Source organism: Siniperca chuatsi, linkage group LG21, assembly GCF_020085105.1.
Source record: "Siniperca chuatsi isolate FFG_IHB_CAS linkage group LG21, ASM2008510v1, whole genome shotgun sequence".
In the NCBI taxonomy this organism is placed as follows: Eukaryota; Metazoa; Chordata; class Actinopteri; order Centrarchiformes; family Sinipercidae; genus Siniperca; species Siniperca chuatsi.
The window spans coordinates 12,290,984-12,312,811 of NC_058062.1; the positions used below are offsets into that span (position 1 = coordinate 12,290,984).

General features: G+C 40.8%; 3 protein-coding genes across 4 annotated transcripts; 1 reads left to right on the forward strand and 2 right to left on the reverse strand.

Moving 5' to 3' along the window:
• Nucleotides 1–352: 352 nt before the first annotated feature.
• Nucleotides 353–13,525, reverse strand: LOC122868689 (arf-GAP with dual PH domain-containing protein 1-like). Of its 2 annotated transcripts, XM_044180894.1 has the most exons (11): nt 12,831–13,524; nt 9,924–10,054; nt 9,032–9,123; nt 7,894–7,976; nt 3,611–3,723; nt 3,189–3,335; nt 2,737–2,820; nt 2,162–2,224; nt 1,937–2,008; nt 1,318–1,546; nt 353–1,219 (listed from the first exon to the last, which is right to left on the reverse strand). In XM_044180894.1, exons 1-11 carry the CDS (start codon nt 12,919–12,921, stop codon nt 1,191–1,193), a joined length of 1,134 nt encoding a protein of 377 aa, XP_044036829.1. In that variant the 5' UTR covers nt 12,922–13,524; the 3' UTR covers nt 353–1,190. The 2 variants fall into 2 exon arrangements, with proteins under 2 accessions (XP_044036829.1, XP_044036830.1); XM_044180895.1 differs by lacking the exon at nt 2,737–2,820 and having other exon boundaries at nt 12,831–13,525.
• Nucleotides 13,526–14,655: 1,130 nt separating this feature from the next.
• On the reverse strand, nt 14,656–18,560 carry LOC122868690 (RNA-binding protein with serine-rich domain 1-like). The gene is made up of 7 exons (XM_044180896.1): nt 18,437–18,560; nt 17,340–17,486; nt 17,055–17,240; nt 16,016–16,121; nt 15,512–15,665; nt 15,284–15,425; nt 14,656–15,109 (listed from the first exon to the last, which is right to left on the reverse strand). Coding segments are annotated over exons 1-7 (843 nt in total). The 5' UTR covers nt 18,439–18,560; the 3' UTR covers nt 14,656–15,003.
• A 9-nt stretch (nt 18,561–18,569) lies between these two features.
• On the forward strand, nt 18,570–21,711 carry LOC122868687. Its single transcript, XM_044180889.1, has 4 exons — nt 18,570–18,711; nt 19,300–19,967; nt 20,093–20,194; nt 20,518–21,711. The coding sequence occupies exons 2-4, from the start codon at nt 19,344–19,346 to the stop codon at nt 21,472–21,474; spliced, it is 1,683 nt and encodes a 560-aa protein (XP_044036824.1). The 5' UTR covers nt 18,570–18,711; nt 19,300–19,343; the 3' UTR covers nt 21,475–21,711.
• Nucleotides 21,712–21,828: the final 117 nt, after the last annotated feature.

Genomic DNA, 21,828 nt, shown 5'->3' on the forward strand with positions numbered 1-21,828 from the left:
ATGTGTGTGGTGGCGATTTAACGTCTCCCTCTGTGACACTTAAACAGGGCAAATGCATGCTTGCGTGGTTTGCTTGACCCCAGCTATTCAAGTGTTTGATCAAAGGGATCGCGGCCCCATCGTAATACTGCTCCAGAACATCCTCATGTCTCTTCAGCACTTAAATAATTTAATGTGCACACCTGCAGTCACTGGTTTGATGAGGTTAATGAACCCCTGGAGTTTTTGTGTGTGTGTGTGTGTGTGTGTGTGTGAGAGAGAGAGAGAGAGAGAGAGAGTGTGAGTGAGAGAGAGATAGTACATTTAAAACCTTTTCTTTGTCTCCCTCTGCTGGATAAATAATTGTACCACATGACGGTAAATGCTAAATTTAATCAATTTTTATACAGTTTTACAAAAACGAGAGAAAAAGAATGCACGCCAATTCATAAACATCACACAAAGCAGTTTACATTCAGCTACTTGAATATGTACAAAAGCTAAAATCATATTATACCTGCAGCGCTTAGCATAACATTATAAGCTGTGTATAGCAAATTAGACAGTTAAAAATATAAATACCATTGGAAATAAATGGAGTATGTGTGTGAGTATCTGCAGACCACGTATGTATTATTCCTTCTTACTGACACATTATAGTCCTGTGTCAGATTATGTTTGTTTTAGTCTGCACATAACTGCCACAGTTTGCACACTGAAATGCAAGGTTAATTCAGTTCTTTTAAACATCTGAGTAATTTAAGTGTTTATATATTTATAATACCATATTTCTGAGAAGAGAGAGAACCACATCTTTCGACACCTGAGCAGCAACAATTCCGATTCCTACAAACAAGTCACGCACATAACTCCTGCACATTCAGGTCAGGATGACTGACCTCTTTCAAGTATGTAACTCGCATAACAGATGAGTGAGTTAGGCTAACATTCATGAGTTTAGGACTCCTTTGAAATGGGTCTGGCACATAATGTAGGTGAGTTTGAGCAGGAGACCAGGTAGAGTAAAGGAGTCATTGTGGGAATGGTAACTGTGGGCGAAACTGTCTCACATTTTAAGTCCTTGTCTTTGTCACCCTTAAGTTTTTATAAAGGCTCCCATTATGAGATATCAAGTACATATCTCAGGTCCTTCTCTTCCTTCGGTCTTTGCTCCTCATCCTGCACTAACTGTTCTTCAAACACTAAGACAGTCATGGTTTGTGCTTAAAATAGGCCTCCACTGCAGAGAAAAGAAAAAAATAATTGTAATCAGACTCTGAAATTGAGGGGGGGAAAAAAGAGCTAAATAATGACAACTTAGTTGGGTGTTCGATTTACCTGCATACTCCTGAGGCAGCATTGGTCTGTTGATAACAGTCTGAAATGCAGCAATCCAGTCTTTCTGATCCTCTTCAGTCTCGCATGCAAATAGGAACTTCCTGTCTGGGGTCACTATGGTGATTCCAAACTGCCAATGGTAGCCCTGAATATTCGGGGGGAGGCCAGGAAGCACAGTGTAGCTGTTTTCCTTACCACCAATGAACACCTCGCCTCGTGCATAGGCGTCCTGGAAGCAGAGGGGGAAATAGCATTCAACAACAATCATTCTAAAATGATTAAACTGTATCTGAGTTGTAGTTTCATTAAGGAACAAAAACACACACTTCTAAATTAAATGATTAGGAATAACCATGTCATATTTCAAAGGAAACTCGCTGTTTTGGCACGTTGAGCACCACAAACCAAATTGTCAGTCTCCACTTTTAACAAATTGCATGCAAACTATCTAGATGGATAGCTGTCTAAAAGGGAAAATATTTTATATTGAGTTTTTGAGAGCACTGTCCCTCCGAAATAGACAGAGTGATATGCTGTACACAGAGTAAAAGGCATAGCAACATCTGCTGGTCACAGTGTGTAACTACAGCAGTTTCTTCACGACGTGCAGCTTTCATACCAGTGGATCTTTGAAGTACATGAGCCTCCTGTCATCCATCGTGAACCATCTCTTCTTGAAGCCCTCTGTGTGCTGTGGGACAGAAACATTTGGCAGCAGCTCAATTCACAGAGCAACAAATGTCAAATGAATGACTTTCATATTCTGCGAGACGCTGTTATAGGCTTTGCATTTTAGCTAAATAAATTGTGCTGTGGAAAAGTATCAACACAAAAAATAAATTACCTTTGGACCAGTCTTCTCCATGAAACCCTCCTTTATGTAGTTCCTGGTTAGCTTTGGTAACAACTTGACAAACAAAGAGCACAACTTAGTCACTGATAAACTTTGTGTCTATGCATGTATGTATGTATGTATGCATGCAACGCAGGGGCCTATAGCCAGTATCTGAGAAATACTGTGGACAAAAGGAAAGTCTCTAGATTATTTTAAGTATTTGGATTTTTCACATTTTATTTAAACTATTCCAGTTATTCTTTCTCTAAGTTTTTCTTCCTTCCTTCAACATTTAGGTCTTAAAGGTGTTTCAAAGCCTCTTCCACATTGCTAGGAATTCTGGTGTGTATCTTTTAATACTTAAAAGTTAATACTTAATCAAATTACATATACTGAGTCTGGAAATACTTGAATCAGCCAATTAAATACTTGTTTCTTTTTTTATTGTAGAATGTAATGTCCCCGCAGTTTTCCAAAACTCCCAAATCCCCAGAAAATATATAAAGAACGTGATGTTAGTGTCCTCAATTGTAGCTACAGCCCTGTATGTATGTGCACATGTGTGCGTGATTACATGTACTCACATCAGAGTTGGGAGCTCCAGGAAAAGCCACCTGCAGGTAGTGAAACCTGGCTGCTCTGATGCCATTGAACCAGTCCACCATTTCCTTCAAGACAGGGCATCGGGTAGTTCGGTGTCTGACTCTTACCGCAATATCATCTTCCCCCACGTCATCAGCCCTGACAGTCCCTAATTACCTCCAGCACTACGCACAGCACTTATTAATAGACATTTGTACAGGAAATGCCATTTTAAAAGCTTTAAACCCAAGGGAGATGTCTCACAGTACTATTTCTTCTGCTGTGTGAGTTTTGTGCTTTTATTAAGGATTATACAAGTAATTATACACTGACTTGTAATGACAAACCATTTCCAACAGAGGGACACACATGCCTTTTCCTGCATCCTCATACACACTCCTGCTCTTTTGTCCCCCCACCTAAAATACTGAAAAAGAGACGCACCGCACCTCACCTTTCCATCCTCATGGTAAACAAAGATATTCCTAGTGCTGTTGTCCTTCAAATAGGTTATCTGCAGGCCGTGGGCAGTGCCGATTTTTGTTGGCTGGAAAGTGGCATTCACAGTATTGATCTTCATTATTGCTTTGGGCTCTCTGGCCTGCAGAGAGGAAAGACATTTTTAGAAGAGAGATAAACAATGTTATAGTCTTGACTCTCCTTACATCCTTCTCAAAATTATCTAATAGTACATGAAATAGAAAATGATGCAGAAGTTTACCATACATCAGTTAACGATACACAGTGCGACATTATGGTCTATGAAAGCTCTATTCAACTGTTTTTCCTCACCACTACTACTAAACAAAGGCAGTTTTAACATAGCAGATCAAATACAGATTAAGAAAAATATAGAAAGAGGGAGAAAACACTCACATCATGCTTGTTGAAGTACTTCAAAACACCTTCCCGTTCGGACAGAATAAATTTTCGGCTGAGGTACTGTCCATTGTCTCTGCCTCGTTTCCATAGAAACCCCTCTCTGTAACCTGGCAGGAGGAGAGCCACAAGGGTCCCATTCCATTGACACAGAGCAGGAATACAGAGAGAGAAAAGGGAAGGAAGGAAGACACAGACTTTTAACAGACGCAATGCAATACCCCAAAAGACAAACACTCCTACAGTAGAGAAATTCACAATTGGTGACTATAGGGGAACATGAAGCTATGATAAACTTGTTTATTATTTAGATAAACTGCATGAGTTGATTTCTTTGCCAGTTGTGGGCACAGAAGAAGCTGTAAACACAACATTGACATATTATCACCACATAAAGTTGACATGGAAAACCTATTAGCAAGTTGCCTATTTACACATCCAGCAGATGCAGAGCAACATTGTCATTCATTTGGATTTGTGTTTCTGGCCACTAGAAAAGTTTAAGTCCAATAATCAGTCTTATTTCTAACTTTGTCTGTCTGCTGTTTGGTGCTGGGCAGGTAGCGTACAGTTGGTTTACCACAATAGGTTTGGTGGGTGGCTTTTTTACTGAAAACAGCTACCTTCTACAAGAGGAAATGTGGAAACGTACATTTCCACATTTCCTCTTGTAGAAGGTAGCTTTTACATACATTACATACATACATACTTTATTATTTGCATTACTTTACAACTGTGATCACCATGAGTTTGAGCGATCTTTAACCATGTAATATTACCATATTATACTACATTACAAAAACATGTCATTCTGGTGACGTAGTGTGTGTGCACAATTATAGCTTATGTGGTTACAGTTCTAAGCAGTTCAGCAGTGGTGGGAGGAAGCACCTCTGCTGTTACTACACATAAATAATTCAGCTTCAATTGATGGCTTCTACTTCAAGCCTGGACATCACTGAAATAAGCTCTCTTCTAACCGTCTCTTTCTCCCTCTTTAACACACACACACACACACACACACACTGACAGATCTTGTTGGCTCTGTTCCTGACACTGGCCTCTCTGCCCATACCCAGCATGAGCCAACAGAAACAGCACTCCAGGAAGAAATGCATTGTCATTGCCCTGTGCACATCCGGCCGACACACACACACACACACACACACACACACACACGCGTAAACTCACTTGTACAAATCAGCAATATACAACAGAAAAAGACCTGAATTGAGTATTGTTCTCCAAATATCTGAGAACTGGATTTCTAAAACTGTAATATTTCTTTAATTTGGGGTCCACAATTTTATGTTTTTTTAAGGAAGAACACTTCATTAGGTGATATCAGTCCATAACCACAACTGAAAACTGTTGCAAGGTGCTTTATTATTTTTATTAGTATTAAGCGACTTTTACCAGTTTTCAGCTTTTTCTTTTTGAATTTTTATTTTAGTTAGTTTTTCAGGCAATTAGCATCTTTTTAGATTTTTTTATTTAAGAGTTAAGTTTAGTTGGGTGGCATTTATAAAACGGTGTAATAAATATAATAATAAAAATAATAAAGCCCTGTGATGCTGACTCACAGCCTTACATAAATAGCACTTTACTGTTTTCTTGTGATTACATGGAAATCTCCAAAATAGCAGACTACATTAGAGACAACTGATAAACCATTTCCCCTGCAAGGAACTGTACAAGAAAAGCATTTCCACTGACAGTAAAGTGCCTCAGTCAAATGCTGGCATGGCATAAGCTAAAGTGCAATGCAATAAAAAGCAAAGAACAGCGAGAAATTTTGAGAGAAAATTACATCTCAGTTGCCAATTTCCTCTGGGAAATGGATCTGAAATTAAGAAAAACTTATGTTTGTTCTGGTTTGGCTGGTCCATCTGCACCATTCTCTTTCCCTCCATCCATCCCTTCGTCCCTTCCCTTGCTTCGGTTCCTTGCTTCTTTGTACAGCAATGAAGTCGTCATGGTCGCCACAGACAGCAATAAACTTCTGGTTGAGCAATGGCTTCATCAATTATTCATGAGTTAGAAAGTTTTGTTCCAGCGCGAGAGGAGGGGGGTAAGACTGTTCACAAGAACACGCCACAGCAGAGGAGAAGAAGAGAATTCATTCACTGTTACAACAGGGTGTCAAAGATTTGCAAACACTTGGGAGAGCAAAACAAGTTTTGGACCACAGCGTCTGTCTTTCTTCAGGTCCTCTACAGATCACTGCTAATTTCTCCTGGCCTGAAATCTAGGAACAATATTATATAGAATACTTGCACACAAAAGAGGCCATTCTTCCTCCCTGGCACAGACACACAGCCAGATGCTCCTAAACCTCTGCACAGCACAACACAAGAGGCCATTGACAGAGTGGGAGACACAGAGAGAGCAAGAGTTTGACAGTCATGAGACTCCGATAATGGTGCTTTATCTCGTCTACCTTAAAGTGAGATTTCACTTTTAATTTTTGAAACAGCACCAGTCTGTTTGAGAAATTTCAGGCTGTATATTAGCTTTTCAGTTCACAGTGAAGTCACTTCTTAAAACTACCCAATGATGTTTTAACTGCAAATGCAAGAGGTTGCTCAGTTGTAACCCCTGTGAGAGCTGGCTTTAGTTAAAGGGGAACTGTGCTGATTTTAGACATCAAAATCTGTTTCCTTATCATGGGGACTAAAGCTTGTGAACATGAAGCTTTTGTGTGAACTTGACACTGGCAATAAAAATGACATTACTCTCCTACAAATACAGTGTTAAGAGTAACACCTTTAAATATTCTACCAAAAATAGCCACAAACAATGTCTTCTATCAGGTTAAATTGACTTTATTTTGCACAACTTCCTGTTTCCGGCACAGAAGTCACAAAGATAAATAGTCAATAAAACCTGATAGAAAGCGTATTTTTAATCAGCAGCAACATACAGAGCATATAGACATGTCTGACTACACTGACAGCTTCCCGTTTTCGACTGTGCTAAAGCCTTGTGGGAAGCTGCAGCTGAACAGTGAGTTTCCCAAAATGTATCTTTAGAAGTTGTGCCCTGCATGATTATAAATTATGGGAAATAATATATTAATAAGGTTCAGGCTAAAAAATAGTGTATCTATCCTTAAATGATGGCCCTGTTACATTTAGATGTCCTAGGTAAGCCATATTTATTGATGTATTGGTCGAACTCCTTCTGTGGGCACCTATAAGTGGGGGCTGAGGTTTAAACAGATGAAAGACAATATAGTAAAACACCATGTTGTGATAATATAAAATATATCTTCATAGAAGTTAGACAAATACTGTACATTAATAAACACTTTAAAACGTCCTAATATCTCCTTACAACTACATTATAGTGTGTTATAAAGCATTTATTAAATGTTTTTATACTGCTTATAAATGCTAAATAGGAGTGAAAGTGGAATGTTTAGTCCATGGTGTACGCCTGTTTTAAATTTTTAAAGGGCAGTCTTCTTCCCTTGATGACCAGCCCTCATTGTCACTGCAACATAAGCCATGCTGACACACCGTCTATCTGCCAAACTACATAACGAGCCGTCAGACAATCAGACTACAGGGCTAATTGGGCTGGGGTATGTAAATGAGCAGTGGGCAATGGTGCCTACTGGGCCATGGGTTATTTATTATTACACCCTTTCACAGTGTAATGCCATTAACTGGCAAAATAGCACTTCCTACAACACACACCGAACCCCAACAGATAAATACATTTTTTTCACATGTAAAAACAGGATGCAGATAAAATAACTGTACACTAAGGAGCTGGAGTCTGGACGTGGTTATCTTAGCTTACCATAAAGACTGGAAGTAATGGGAAACAGCTAGCTTGGCTCTGTTCAAGGTGAAAAAATATGTCTACTGATACCTTTAAGGCTTACTTATAAACCTGATGTATCTCATTTGTTTAAACCGTACATAAAAAGAAATGTAAAAACAAAAATTTCAGGTTTTCAGAGTAGTTACATGTACTATACTGTAACTATTTTTTCCCAAAATATTGATCTACTCCTTTAAGTGGAGGCAGCAAAGTGGGGTGTGAGATGAGCCCTCCCTTCACCTTTCACTCTTTATGTTGGATTTCATCAGCTGTTTCACCAAAGAATGTTGGTAATGATAAATGGATGATGCCGTTTCCCTGCTGAGTACTCATTCAATGCTGAATAGGTGGTGCTGTGTGAGACGCAGACAATTACTTGTTTTCCTGAGTAAGCAAGAAGTGTAATGTGTTGGTACGCGCAACTGTACAGAGACACATTTAAATCTTACCTGCCGAGTAGGGCTCCTGTCTCTCCACACACACAAACTCCTTCCTCTCGTACTTGGCTCGGATCCATTGATCCCGCAGGAGCCTGCAGAACAGTTGGTATTGATGTTATACTTTATCCATCTTTATTACTAATTTACTACTTTAGACTCATTTCTCTGGATTCTTTCTGTTCCCTTAGTAATTGTCTGTAACATTCACAAAGCATCATGCATAAACAAACGCCTTGCATGTGTATGCATCTTCAGCATGCAAGACAAATCATTATTTCACCATGCTTAGCCAGCTATGTGGCTTTCAACAAATCAGCATCACAGTATTTAATGTAATGGATTTGTACAGCTCTTCCCCGAGTGCTCAAAGCCCTTCACACTTAATGGATTTGCCTTTTTCTCTCTTCTTTTCCAATCATCCTTTCCTTTGTACTGTCTTAAACAATCACCCTCCGTAAACACAATGCAGGTCCATTCCAAAATATACTTCACAGCTCAGTGTTTTGTTGTTTCGTATTGGTATTTATGCCACTGGACAGTTAAGAAGAAACACTTGTACTGAATAGTTGCTTCTTGTTCAAACTACAGGAACTTGCCATTCTCATCGCTGAGGAGTTTCTGCATGTCAGCCTGGCGACCAAAATCACTTGTTGCCTCTACGTTAATGAATGCATCCATCTGTGGAACAATAATTGCAGTCTTAGATGCTATCAATAATATTTTATTATCTATTTGCACACAATAACCACAATATATATCAGCAAAGGTTTGCATTGCTGTTGATCGAAAACTTCAGTACTGATGCAGAGTGGCATTCAATTTGTGATGGTATGAAGTAGGTAACATCAGCATATTTTACTGTATAAATTACTGGCAATAAGTCAAATCCCAATATAGAATCTGGCTTTGAAATTTTGTATAGTTTCATGTGGCTGCCACTTTACTGAAGTGTCACATTTGAACTAACATGGTTTTTACAGTCATGGCTGTTCAAAAACAGGACAAAACCAGGATGAAGGAAAAGAAAAGCTTCTACAGTATCCATCTGTGCTAATCACTCTTTCATTTAGAGGTGACCACCGGTACAGAGATGGCAGAAACACCTGGATCAGACGATAAGGAGGGTGGAGGAAAACACATCACTTACGTGCAGTCTTTGTGTGTGGGACGGTAGTAGAAGGCAGGAACTATCTGTTCAAATTTGGCCTTGGCAGCATTGTTACCCACAGAGTCCATAAACTGCAGAGGGGAGGAAGAGAAACATCAGATATTTGCAAGTGATATCTGTATGTATTTGTGTGTGTATTTGTTGATGAGGGCGGGGTGCACTCTCACTCACACACACACACACACATACAGATATATACAGTACACATGAGATTTCTTGCAGCTCAGTGTCTGTGTGGCTGACACCTTGCCCAGAGGAGACCGTGCTTCTGCCATGGCTGCTTCTTCTTTTGTGCCTCTGTATTTACTGCTCAGCATGCATTAGCACACAGCTAGGAAACTACAGATCACACATGCACACACACAAACACACACACACTGGACTGGACAGCAGCATGATACGGTTAATCTGACTGGACAAGATGTATGAAAACAATGTTATTCTTATCACCTCATTCTTGATATTTTCACTGTGAAATTGACCTGTTTTTGCAGTGAGTTTTAAGGTCTGAGAGTCCCAGGATTCAGCACACACACCAGCACCCTCACACACAAAGATACTGGTTGTATCTGCCAGCTCCTGGCTCATGCCTTTCAGGCCATGCTGAATTGAGACTGATGACTTCTTGTCTTATTCTTCCAAGCAGGGATGCAGGGGCGGAGCAGCAGGCAGAGAGTGCTGCTCACAGTGGAGCAGGGTGGGCTGGGTGAGGGCGAGGCCAGAGGCTGCAGACGTTCCTTCAAGCCAAGTTTCAGACTATAAATCGATGGCTGGTCTTCTCTTACAAATCACAGGGCTTTCTACTTTGTTGAGGATTTGTACAAATAAAATCCTTCGACACTTTACATACACAACAGACAGGAGTTCTCACCTCCAACTCAGAGGAGCTCCAGGGATCCAGCAGGATAGATTTCACCTTGCTGATCTGAGCAATGTTTCTATGGAGGCCTGAGCAGCTGTGACACACAAACACGCCCAGGGTGTAGGATGCCCACTCTGGATCTGCAACGCAGCATAAAGACATGTGTAGATGCACGCAAAAAACATTTAAAGCATTCAAAATAACTGAGCATATTGACACATTTCTGAACTTCCTTATAAACAGACACTGATCAGTTATACTTGAAGCAGGTTGACCATAGTGAACAGCAGATGACCAAAACAGTGGTTGACACATACAGGCAGCAGGAACTATCGCACTGAGAAAGAAAAGAGCAAAAAGTGGTATGGATAAATTCTGACACAAGATGTAAAGGCAAGTAAGATAGAGGGTAATCTGTCTTTGCATCTAAAAAAATTTTCAAAGTGTGCTCAAATCAGCCCATACAGGAAGCAGATCACCCAAATTGCCTAGATTTAATAACTCAGAGTGATCATAAAACCCTCCCCCAGTTTCACAGATGATCAATACTTGGGTGAAAATTATGTCATTCAAGGTCTGGTGTGCGTGAGGGCAGACTGGATGTTTTCTCTATTTTTAAGTGTTGTGGCAGTAATGAGAGCATAAACTCGGCACCAGTGATGGCTCACATTGAATCACCCTGGCAGAGTAGTGTTTCGTAGATGCTATTTCTGCTCTCACACCCACAGACACAAACACTACAAAATGTCTCCCTTAATACAGTATTTAGACAACAGCCCACATTTACTGCATTTTGTTACTGCAACTCAGCAACACTTGCTATCTTCAAAAATTTCCTTTGGAGTGAATAAAGTTTTATATGATCTTTTTTCAGAGGCAGGCACATTCATATATCATACTATATTGTTGCTGTTGAGAAAAAAAAATCATGGTTTTTAACATGGTATGCATTTAAACTATCACACTGATATCTGTTAAAAGTTCAAATCTGTATAAAATCGTCAAGCTACAAGGTTTAACTGAACATTTTTATGAATATTGTAAATTCACAGGTATATATAGTGATATATAGTGTATATAATATAGAGTTTGTGCAACATGTCATTCACACTCACATTATATTTATATGTTACACTCACATTATTCAATATACGAGTCACACCTCTGGAACCCAAAAAAACACGTACTGAGGACCTCTGACAAAAAAGCGAACATTAACTGACTTTGCCTTTTGTAACATGTCACCCAGTTATACTTCAGCGCTCATGGCATTTTGTCTTGTTCGCAAAAAGTTCAGTGAAAGGTCAGAACATCACACAGTTTTTGCAAACATGGGAGACAAGTGGAAAGAGTGTGCAGCGTGGAAAGCATAAATTTCACAGAATTTCACAATAATCCATGGCTTGTTTGTTTGTTTTTCTTTTTTAAAGCCAAGGAGTAAATAACAAGACAGATTAATTTGTTATGACCAGATACAGTACACTAATCCATTTAAATTCACGTCTGTGAACAGACACGGAACAAATGCAGCAAATGTGTGAATGGCAACACACACACAGCTCCTCCTACACTTCAAAATCTCATTTACAGAATCATTACTCTGATCTATGCAAGGTGAGATTACAGTTGCCGTGGTGGTTATTTTGTAACTGAGCCAGAGAACTGGGGCAGTGTCAAGTAGTTTGTATCAGCATGCTGCAGCCCTTCAACCATTGCTATTGAAGACTAAGTGAACAAACACTGCAAAAATAGCATGAGAACAAAAAAAAACTCCATGACTTCCTTGTGCATAATCACAAAGCTGCACACATGTAAGACTGTGCATCTGTACACAAGAGACAAGAGGCTGATGTTTAGTTAGCCCCTCCCATCATCTGTGTATTATGTGGGTCTGTTGTAGTTGAGACAATCAATCAGTGTAACAGAGAAGTCTCCAAAAAGATAGGATGCAAACAAAGTCAGACTGCCAGTTAACAGATCGCAGGTGAAAACAGGAGAAATACAACAACATACAGAACACACAACATAACAATGCATGAAGCACCTTAAAAATCAGTACAGTTGATTAACCGATTAGTCGATCAACAGAAAAATAATCTGCAACTATTTTGATAATTGATTAGTCGTTTCAGTCTTTTTTCAAGCAAAAATAATTTTAAAAAATCCAAATATTATCTGGTTTCAGCTTCCCAAATGCTGCTTTTCATTATCATAATTCACTTTAAACTAAAATCTTTGTTTGAACAAAACAGGACATTTAAGACGCCACCTTGGGCTCTGGGCAGTTGGGGTGGGTATTGTTTTTCATTTTTTCCAGGAGCAACACCACGTATTAACAAAATACATTCAACAAACTAGACTAGACTTTGGTGACTTTCACTCAGGCTATAGATGAGCCTTATTTCGCAAACCACACCTGTTTGCCTGTGGGTTTTTTTTCCCTTCATGTGTGCCCACATACTGAACTGCAGATTGGATAAATGCCTACCAACTAGGTGTGACCATCAGGGTGTGTGACCACATGTGAATACACATTTGGCCCCTCAACCAACACAAAAGTACAGGTTGGTTTTAAAAGGCTTGTACATTATTTAGTTGGTCTTTTATTAGAGTCGTCACTATTGCTCGCCAGTGTGAGGATCTTCATTAAGGCAACTGCTTTGTATTTCATAACCATGCCTAGACCACATTGTGACTATCTGAGAAGAGAAACTAAACGACCTTGTACTCTCACGCGAAAAAGAACTGCAGACACGCTGTGTGTGTGTTTGTGGTACAGTTAATTATTTGTAGCTAATAACCCAAGGGAATAACAAAGAAGTAGGACAGTCATAGAATGTATAAACAGACTGATGTAGGAAAAGGTCACTAAAACGCGTCCCGCATCTGCCAGACTCCCCTCCCCTCCTAACTTACCTGCAGCTCCGCAGTCGGCACAGTTTCCATTCCCAGGTTTCCCCAGAAGCTGTTTCACACGCTGTCTGTTATTTTCTTGATCCGAAGCCATAATGCAAATTATTCTGCTCAGCGGCTGAAAACCTCAAACTCTCATGCATCGAAAGTAAGACTGCCGCCGGGCGCGCGGGACTGAAATTGTGAAAACGCGTCGCAACGCGCCTAAACAACTAATGAGAAGGATGTAATATTGGGTGGAGGGCGGCTGAATAGCGGAGCACGGTCAGTCTAATGTAGATGCTGTAAAACGCATATAGATACATATAACAATAAATGCATTGAAGTCATTTCTCCGTCTCTCTCTAGAGTGAGACCCCCAGCGGCCATTTACGGTGTACGGAAACGCGCTCACGACACTCCTCGACAGACCATGAAAACACCCACATTTACCATCTTATTGCCTCCTTCGCTACTTTGTACCTGGAAATATTTTATTAATACTTAATATTTTACCTTATCTTTGTGGAATAGCCTATATTTGGGGTATAATTGTTCCCTTAAGATTTTTCGTTTAGACACTAACCCCCCTTTACTGCAATGTATCCTCCTCTATCCTATACTGAAGTCATAACTAAGTCTAAAAATTGCCCCAGCAGTACCCCATCCACCTCAAGAAATGTGACAAGCTACCACCAAACTCACACATTATGTTCTGCCGGTTATGTAACTGTGGTGGAGGTTGCTACTAAATTCCTGTCATTTTAATTACATTTTTTATTTCTGCCAAAAAAATATAGTAGTTTTTACTTGTGGCTGATCAGACCTGTGCTCAGGTTGAAGATGAGCGGAGCTACGTTGAGATTTATGTGAGGTCACCAGACTCCACGTACCCATTAGGTCTATCTGTGCGGGTTTACACTGGGCTTGCATGGCCTTTAAAAAAAGGTGGCATAAACTTTTTTCACAGTAGACATTTTGACATGACATCGCAGGAAAAACACTGGTGTAGGGGCAAGCATTAGACAGTGAAATGTAGCAAAAGTGGCCTCTTGGCTGCCCCTATGGTAGATAAAACGTGATAAAGTGCCCTCTAGGGTGCTCTCCAGTGGAGAAAACATGATGCGGTGTCATAGGCTGCTTACATGCAAGAAAAGGGTTTTCAACTGTTTCACCATAAATCCCAATTCCCTGCGCGGGAGGCCTTTTTATTTCTTTTGCCCCTGCCCCTCAGACAACCTGATACTGCCACTGGAGGAGGGCATAATGTACTTATTGTATTCCTGTTATTGTGTCCACCCAATGGTAGCATTTCCCAGTGATTTTACAGTATAACTTACATTACACGCATGTATCTACAGCTTTTGCTACCCTTCTAAAACGTATGATAGAAGGGGTGCTGGAGTTTTTTGTGCTAAATGTTCCTTTAGTCTTGCCTGTCACAAATCAAAAACATTCATAGAAGTTAATGCTCTTAGAAAAAACATGTGTACCATTTCCCGAGATCTCATGTCTCTATACAGTAAATGATGCTTAGGAAGAGGAACCTGCTGTTACAGCTGCAGTAAGGCAGCAGCCTGTACCATAGCCTACTTTCTGTAAGAGCACACACATTAGAGAATTAAGGAGCAAATGTGATTACTAAGTGTCATTGCTGAATTGTGAGCACATTACTGTATCTTTTTGGTTCATATTCATTTGAATGTACGGCAGACACATTGAACATTAACATGTTCTCCAACGATTATATTGAGCAAACCAAGCTGGCAGGCACTGAGCCAAGAAGGTTAACAGCGTAGGCCTTGCAGAATCTTAACCTTACTGTTACAAACTGAACTCATATACTGTACATGTTTCAGCGGTTTTATTTTTCAAAATGTCTAAAGTGGTAAAAACAAGTCACACAAAAGAAACATTTGTAGATCTCAGTGGAGCCCAAAGTCAGGTTGAAACAGAAATATTGAGGAAGATTTTCATAATCAACTTAACAAAACATGAAAAGAAACTCACATTTGCAGAAAAAAATAAAATAAAAAAACACTTCCGCTTTCCACATGCAGGCAGATGTTTATGTTGGCTACAACGCAGATGATTTTATTTCTGGTGAGTCCATAATGTCTGGGAAAGCAGGAACTCCAGCTGATCTGGAGTCAGAGAATCTAAGAGATCACTTGGTATCAGGAGGCAGGAAACTCATCTATCTGGACGAGTTAGAGCTGGAACGAGAGCGGTGGCGCCTGCGACCAGGAGATCTGGAGCGAGAGCGGCGGCGTGCTGGGGACCGCCTCCTTGGGGAGCGGGACCTGCAAGGACACAAAAAGAAATAAAAAATCTCTTGTGGTGGGAAGGCAGGAAGAATGAGCACACTTAATGGTCTGAACCAAGGAACATAAACACATGTTCACATAATACACAGCAGTAGTGTGAAATCAAATGCAGGTGGACATAGTTACTGATTGAAACTCATTCAAATGTACCTTCTCCTCATGCGTGGTGGACTGCGACGCCACATAGGTGGTGGTGGGGGCATTCTACGAGGGGGAGATGGTCTACGAGGTGGAAGACGGACTCGTTGAGTCAGCACGGCAGATGCAGTGATTTCCTGTCCGTCAATCTGACCTATCATTAACAAAGTCATCACAGAAAGTTACCCAACACGAGTAATCCTGCGATACAGAGGCATTGAAACAAACACTCTGGCCTACCTCCGTCCATGTGTTTGAGGGCTTTCTGGGCCTCGTCAGGAGTCTCAAACTCCACATAAGCATAGCCCCTGGACAGGTGTGGGTGGTGCCTGTCCATTGGCATTTCAACCATTTTGATTTTTCCATAAGAGGAAAAGATCTCCTGGATGTGATCCTATGCAAAAAAAGACATACAGTATGCTTATCAGAACCATGTTAACAAAACGGAATGTTGCTATTACTGATGTACAAAATAATCTGAATTATTACTACATAAAATCGACTGCTGATAACAATAAGGAAATTAAAAGCCTGGACCATAATCATAATGAATATACATAATAACACCATCTCAAAAATTCTTCCTTCATTCTTTTTCACCATCTACAATTCCATTTTGGAGATTATGAACGTGGTTGTTCTTATACCTAACATGACATTTCTGAGCTAGTGCCATGATCTCAAATCAAGGTAAATCATATTCACGTGTTCTGCGATAAAAAGTTTAACAATTTCTCAACTGACCTTGGTGACATTCCTGGTCAGCCGCCCTAAGTGAACTTTAGTTGGTTTGGGGCTTGGGCTTCTTTTCCTTCTCTCCTTATCATCTCCCCTCTTCTGTGTTTTGGACCTGCAGAATCACAACCAAAACAATGATTAACTTCATCCTGACTCAAACAAGTGAAAATATAAGACACCAGAGTGTATAAATATTGTGTGGCTGCTAGGGGTGTAAGCACGACGTGTATTCGTCCCAAACCGTTCGGTACAGGGCGTTCGATACGTGACTTCCGCGGATCGGTACGCTGTAGCATGCTAGTCGGCTTAGCCCAGTTAGCCAGGTTAGTCAAGCTCCTGTAGTGACGATGCCTCTGAACGGTAAACACAAATGAGAGACCAGAGCTCCCGTGACATTTAGATCCACTGTACGGTTTCCCAGTTAGTTACGATGGGTAACTATGAGTGTCAAACTGTATGCCGACAGTGTTCAACTGAAGTCGAGTATGTGGAAACACATCATTTACAACGGCATCACCCAAATGTGTCAAATAGAGACAAAAACAGACTGGAAGGCGAGTCCTTCTCCCCACAGCATCCAGGCAGCCTCTCACTACAGATTCAGACCATGCCAAATCAATAACTAATGTTTATTGCTGCAGATGTGCAACCATACTCAGTCGTAGAGAATAAAGAATTTAAGCATATAGTGAAAATACTTGAGCCCCGCTACAATGTGCCTTCACGTGTGCATTTTAGTCAGTCCGTTGTGCCTGCCCTGTATAAATGAGGGCAAGCTGCAGTTGTTCAGGAATTAGAGATGGAGCATTACTGATTATTATTATTTCTTATTGACAATATGACTGTTACAGTAAGAATTATGGCTAATGAGCCACTGTTTAATGTTTACATTTTTCTAAACAAATGACAAAAATCAATTTTTTTTTGTTTTCCCTACTTTACCGAAAACATACCGAACCGTGACCCAATAACCAAGGTACGTACCGAACCGTGAACTTTGTGTACTATTACACCCCTAGTGGCTGCATTAAATGAAGGGACTTACGCTGAGCGGGACCGGCGGCGGTTGTCATGGCGTCTACGGCTGGGGCTGGGGGACCCTGAGGAGCTGGAAGAGGAGGAGGAACGAGAGCTTGAAGAACCAGAGCGGCTGGAACCAGATGAGCTGGATCCACTTGAGGAACCGGAGCTGGAACCAGAGCTGCTGCTTGAAGTAGAGCTAGATCTGGACCTGGTCAAAGCAAAGAAAAAACATGTTTAAGACATTTAGTGATTTTGTCACTAAAATGAACACAAATAATAACATAAAGATGTAACTTAGAAAACAAACCTGCTGCTGCTGCTGCCAGTAGAAGCACTGCGGCGTTTTCTTACTTTATCCCGTGCTCTCTCCTTGTCTCCGTCCTTGGTACCAGTCTTTTCTTTCCCTCTGTCTTTTGTTTTTTCCTCCTCCTTCCGCTTTGTGGGTGATGGTGCCCTAAAGCCAGAGGCAAGCTGCTGTTACTTTGAGATCATATATGTTGTGAATGGCGTAGGGCTGCAACTAACAATTATTTTCAGTGTCAATCAATCTGTCAATAACTTTTCTGATTAATTATTTAGTCTATAACATATCAGAAAATAGATAAAATTGCATGTCACAATTCACCAGAGCCCAAGATAATGTCTTCAAATTGCTTTTGTGTCCAATCAACGGTCAAAACGGAAAGATCTTCAAACTACTGTGATACAAAAGAGGCTTTGCTTCAGAAAACAAAAGCAAAACCTTTGAGAAGTTGGTACCAACAACAGATAAGTGATTAAAACGATTACTCAGTTTTTAAAATTGTTGGCCACCAATTTTCTGTTGACTAACGTTAATCAAATATTGTTACAAAACCAGTGTAGTTAACTGTTGTTTCTTCAACACATGAACATGATCCAGCAATGTGCTTGTGGCAATAAGTATCACTTGCAACCAAAAGGGAGTAAGTGATCGAAGAAACTAAGTTATGTGAACTTCTTGCTGAGAGTAACGTTAAACACAGACCGCAACACATACTGAGCAAATCGGAGGCAAACCACGAATGCATGATTACATGATTAACGTTATTTGCATTTTAAAAAATTTCGGTGGTTTTAATGTTATTGTACCAGGAGTGCATGTATAATTTAATATTACTACCGTTATCACTGAAACATCTCAGACTAGTAAATTTTACTGCCAGCAACTGTGCTCTCGGACAGAAATCCGCCGCCATTGATTTTCAACCGACTAACGTTACTCAAAACAAGGAGGAGGTAGCGACCGGGGCTGCTTTTTATCGCTCACTACTCTATTCATGTTCACAAACGGTTATAAAATTTGACACAATTGTTTGTACATTATTAAATATACACTTGAAACTGTACTAGCTTGATTGCAATCCAATAAAAGTCTAAACTCACATATTTTCAAACGAGGTGATTTCGTTTCCACCACTTGCGGCCTGAGAAAACGTCGCTCGATGATGACGACAAAGCGGAAGTTACGTATCCACCTGAGCGCCACTTACAACTCATTTGTTTATTTATTGAGTCAATAAAATGTGAGTGTATGTGTGTATGACTACATTGTAGCTATGCAATGACGAAATGTTTCATAATTGTGATGGTACGTGAAATGATTTAACTGAATAGGAAACACCAATCGATCTTCCTTCTTGTCGAAGAGGTTTCGCAAGGTGAGCGCTTCACTTTATAGCGGTGCTGTGCTAGCTATAGCTGTTGTCGTTAGCTAACTAGCTCTGCTAACATCTGGTAGTTACAGGTTAACTTAATACCAGGTTACTGCAGCGTATTCCTCCCTCCACGACGATCAATCCTGTATAACTGTTTTTTAATCTGAACAAAAGAATATTTATTAAGATCTAGTTTTTTGATGTGTGGATCAGATATATTTTATAATTGGTTTGTTCCACTGAGATACATTGTTACTGTGTAATAACAATAAGATTCTTCTGCTTCTTGATATAACATGATAAAGTAATATGTTGTTATAACGAGAAATGTTTCATGTTATAACGGGAAAATATGAAAGAAATTGTTATAACCTAATAAGTATCCCCTGAGAAATTGAGCTGATTTGCTGCTGCTTTTTGTAATGGTGGCAACAATACACTGCTGCATTACTGGTGTTTACACATACTAGAAGACGTCCACAGGGGCAGCACCTATAGTCACGCACGATTCACATGGTTTACATTTATTTCTCAGTATTAAACACACACCAAGTGTTAGTTACAGTTTTTTTAATTGTATAAATCTTCTAGAGATTAATAGCCAAACTCACAGAGTTCCTCTGGAGTGAAAGACCATGGGCCGGCTGGATGATGCTGCCAAACACAAAGTAGTGGAGCTGCGGAAGGCTGGTCTGAGTTTCCGTAAGATCAAAGCTGTGCTGGAGCTGGAAAACATCAAGGTGTCTGCCCAGGCTATCTACCTGTTCCTGAGGGAGTTTCAAGGGAGGCCGCCAGGGAGGGTCAGACCTGTGGAGGCTGGAAGCAGCACATCACCAGCACAGGTGCAGCCTCGAGCCGGGGCAATACAAGAGAGCTGGAGTAACATTCATCTCCAAAACCTTCTGCGGAAGGCATCTCACCATGCCGACTTTGCCAAACAGACTTCCACAAATCGGGATACTGGTGCAAAGCCATCTGGGTCTGGGGAGACCAGTGGAGGCAGCAGGCCAGAACAGCAACATGATGGAGATAAGGAAGAAAATGACATCCAGATTGTTAGTGTCACCTCCCTCGCACAGAACATCCAACAAAGAAGTCCCCAGTCAGCTGTAACAAGAGCAGAGACAGGCACTGTGTCTTCCACACTAACAGCTTCTGGAGCATTCATGAGGAGGAGGGTCACACCTTCTCCAGCCACCAATTCAATGCTGGCTGCTCGAAAGAGGCTTTTGGATAAAGCACTGTCACACAGGATGAAGGCACGTACTTATACATAAATTCTTTGTAATTATTGTGTACAATAGCACAAAAACAGTGTAAAAATACCATAAGAATCAAATTTTTCAGTCTAACTTGCATACATTGCTTTTCCACATTCCACCAGGTGGCATCATTGTTGAGGAAAGATCACTTGAGTGTCCAAGGTGCTGATTTGAGAAGTACAATGCCACAACCACCTGAAACGTATGATCTGACCACTGAAAAGGTGAGAAAAGAGCAAACCTCAAATGCCATAAATTATCTCCGCCTTTATTCACCATAATGAAAGTGTGTGCAGCACTTTATCAATCAATGACTGACTGTCACCTCTTATGACTGGGCCACAATACCTGTTAAGTCCAAGGTTATGTTTGTATAATGCATCTTTTGCACCAGTAGCTGGTACCAGGTAGTATTCCAGTATATGTCTACACCTGATTCTGGGAGTCTGACCAATTTAAGATTTATTCTAAGTTTTATGTTAATAAGATTTTATTATACTTTTTCATAGATTTTCACTATTTCACAATTTTTTTTTATTTTGCACAGACTGTTATGGAAGGTCAGCCTGGAGGAGGCGGTGCCCCCAGGCATTTTCTTACACAGAGACCAGGTCTGTCTGTTCGTTCCCTTCACCCTCTCCCTCGGGTTGGCATTCGTCTTCCTAACCGGTCATCATCACCTTTAACATCCTCGGCTCCTGGTGTTGCCGCCATCCGTCTACAGACTCCTGGAGGCCAGGGCACCACTCGTAGTGACAGGAACCCGAGCCCCCAGCAGGCAGTCCAGGACACCGGAGGGAGAGGTGGTCTGCAGGATCAGATTCAGACCCTGGGCTCTGAGGTGCGCAGCTTGGGTCTGGCAGTGAAGATGCTGGTGGAGCAGCAGTGCCGCCTGGAAAGGGAGCAGGCGCAGCAGACACACATTCAGAAGCAGATCCTCAGCACTCTCCAGAGTTTTGCCTCCAGACTGCGATGTTGTCGCAGTGTTCAACAGCAACACAACAAAACTCCATCACCCTCTGATTTGCCAACACCTTCTGCATCTACCTCCTTCAGCCAAGACACCTTCAACTTCAGTCAAGGCACGTACACTCAGTGCAGCCAAACCCAGCCAAGCTATAACTCTTTAGAGAGTTTAGAAAATGTAGAGGCCTTTAAACTGCCAGGACTGAGTCCTTCAAGCATGAATGGGTTTCCACCATGTAGCAATGCTGAGAACTTCCCACTTACTCACACTCCCCCTCAAACACAATCGTATGCAGCTGCATACCCACAGCAAAACAGTCAAACACTCATGCCACCCTACACACAGTCTTATGTCCCTACTTACAGCCATTCACATTCTCAGAATTTCAGAGGATCAGAGAATAAAACATCTGATTTCCCAAGCAGCTTTCCAGCAAGGACTCTCCAGGACTGCGGTGTGTCCACCCAGACGGTGATGAACTCTAACCACTCTTCACAGGATCAACAGATCAATATTATCAAAGTGGAAGGACCTTAGAGGGCTTCAGATGCCACAGTGTTTTTGGACTATAAGGGCTTGGATATGCTTTTTTAGAATCACTTTAGAATACTTATGTAAGCCACACATTTTTTTACAATGAACCTATGCTGTAGCATTTCTTAAATTGATTTATTTTATTTCCAAAGTACATATAACTAGGACTGGTGTTACAAACTGTTAGTTTTCATACCACTATGCTAGCTGCTTAACAAAATAAAGAGATGGTTCAAAGAACATTCCCATTTCAATGTGTAAGCCAGCGTGTGAGAAATGAACATGTTCCATGATACTTTATCATAAAAAGTTTTAGTTAGTGCTACAAAGTTGTGTATACAACTTAAACAGTGAGAT

Coding starts and splice junctions, on each gene's coding strand:
- LOC122868689 (XM_044180894.1), bottom strand. CDS start 12,921: ATGGCTTCGGATCAAGAAAATAACAGACAGCGTGTGAAACAGCTTCTG. Junction 9,124..9,923: donor GGAGCTCCTCTGAGTTGGAG/GTGAGAACTCCT, acceptor TCCCCTCTGCAG/TTTATGGACTCTGTGGGTAA. Junction 2,225..2,736: donor CTGGAGCTCCCAACTCTGAT/GTGAGTACATGT, acceptor TTGTTTGTCAAG/TTGTTACCAAAGCTAACCAG.
- LOC122868690 (XM_044180896.1), bottom strand. Junction 17,241..17,339: donor ACTGGCAGCAGCAGCAGCAG/GTTTGTTTTCTA, acceptor TGCTTTGACCAG/GTCCAGATCTAGCTCTACTT. Junction 15,666..16,015: donor TGACCAGGAATGTCACCAAG/GTCAGTTGAGAA, acceptor TTTTTTGCATAG/GATCACATCCAGGAGATCTT.
- LOC122868687 (XM_044180889.1), top strand. CDS start 19,344: ATGGGCCGGCTGGATGATGCTGCCAAACACAAAGTAGTGGAGCTGCGG. Junction 19,968..20,092: donor CACTGTCACACAGGATGAAG/GCACGTACTTAT, acceptor ACATTCCACCAG/GTGGCATCATTGTTGAGGAA. Junction 20,195..20,517: donor ATGATCTGACCACTGAAAAG/GTGAGAAAAGAG, acceptor TATTTTGCACAG/ACTGTTATGGAAGGTCAGCC.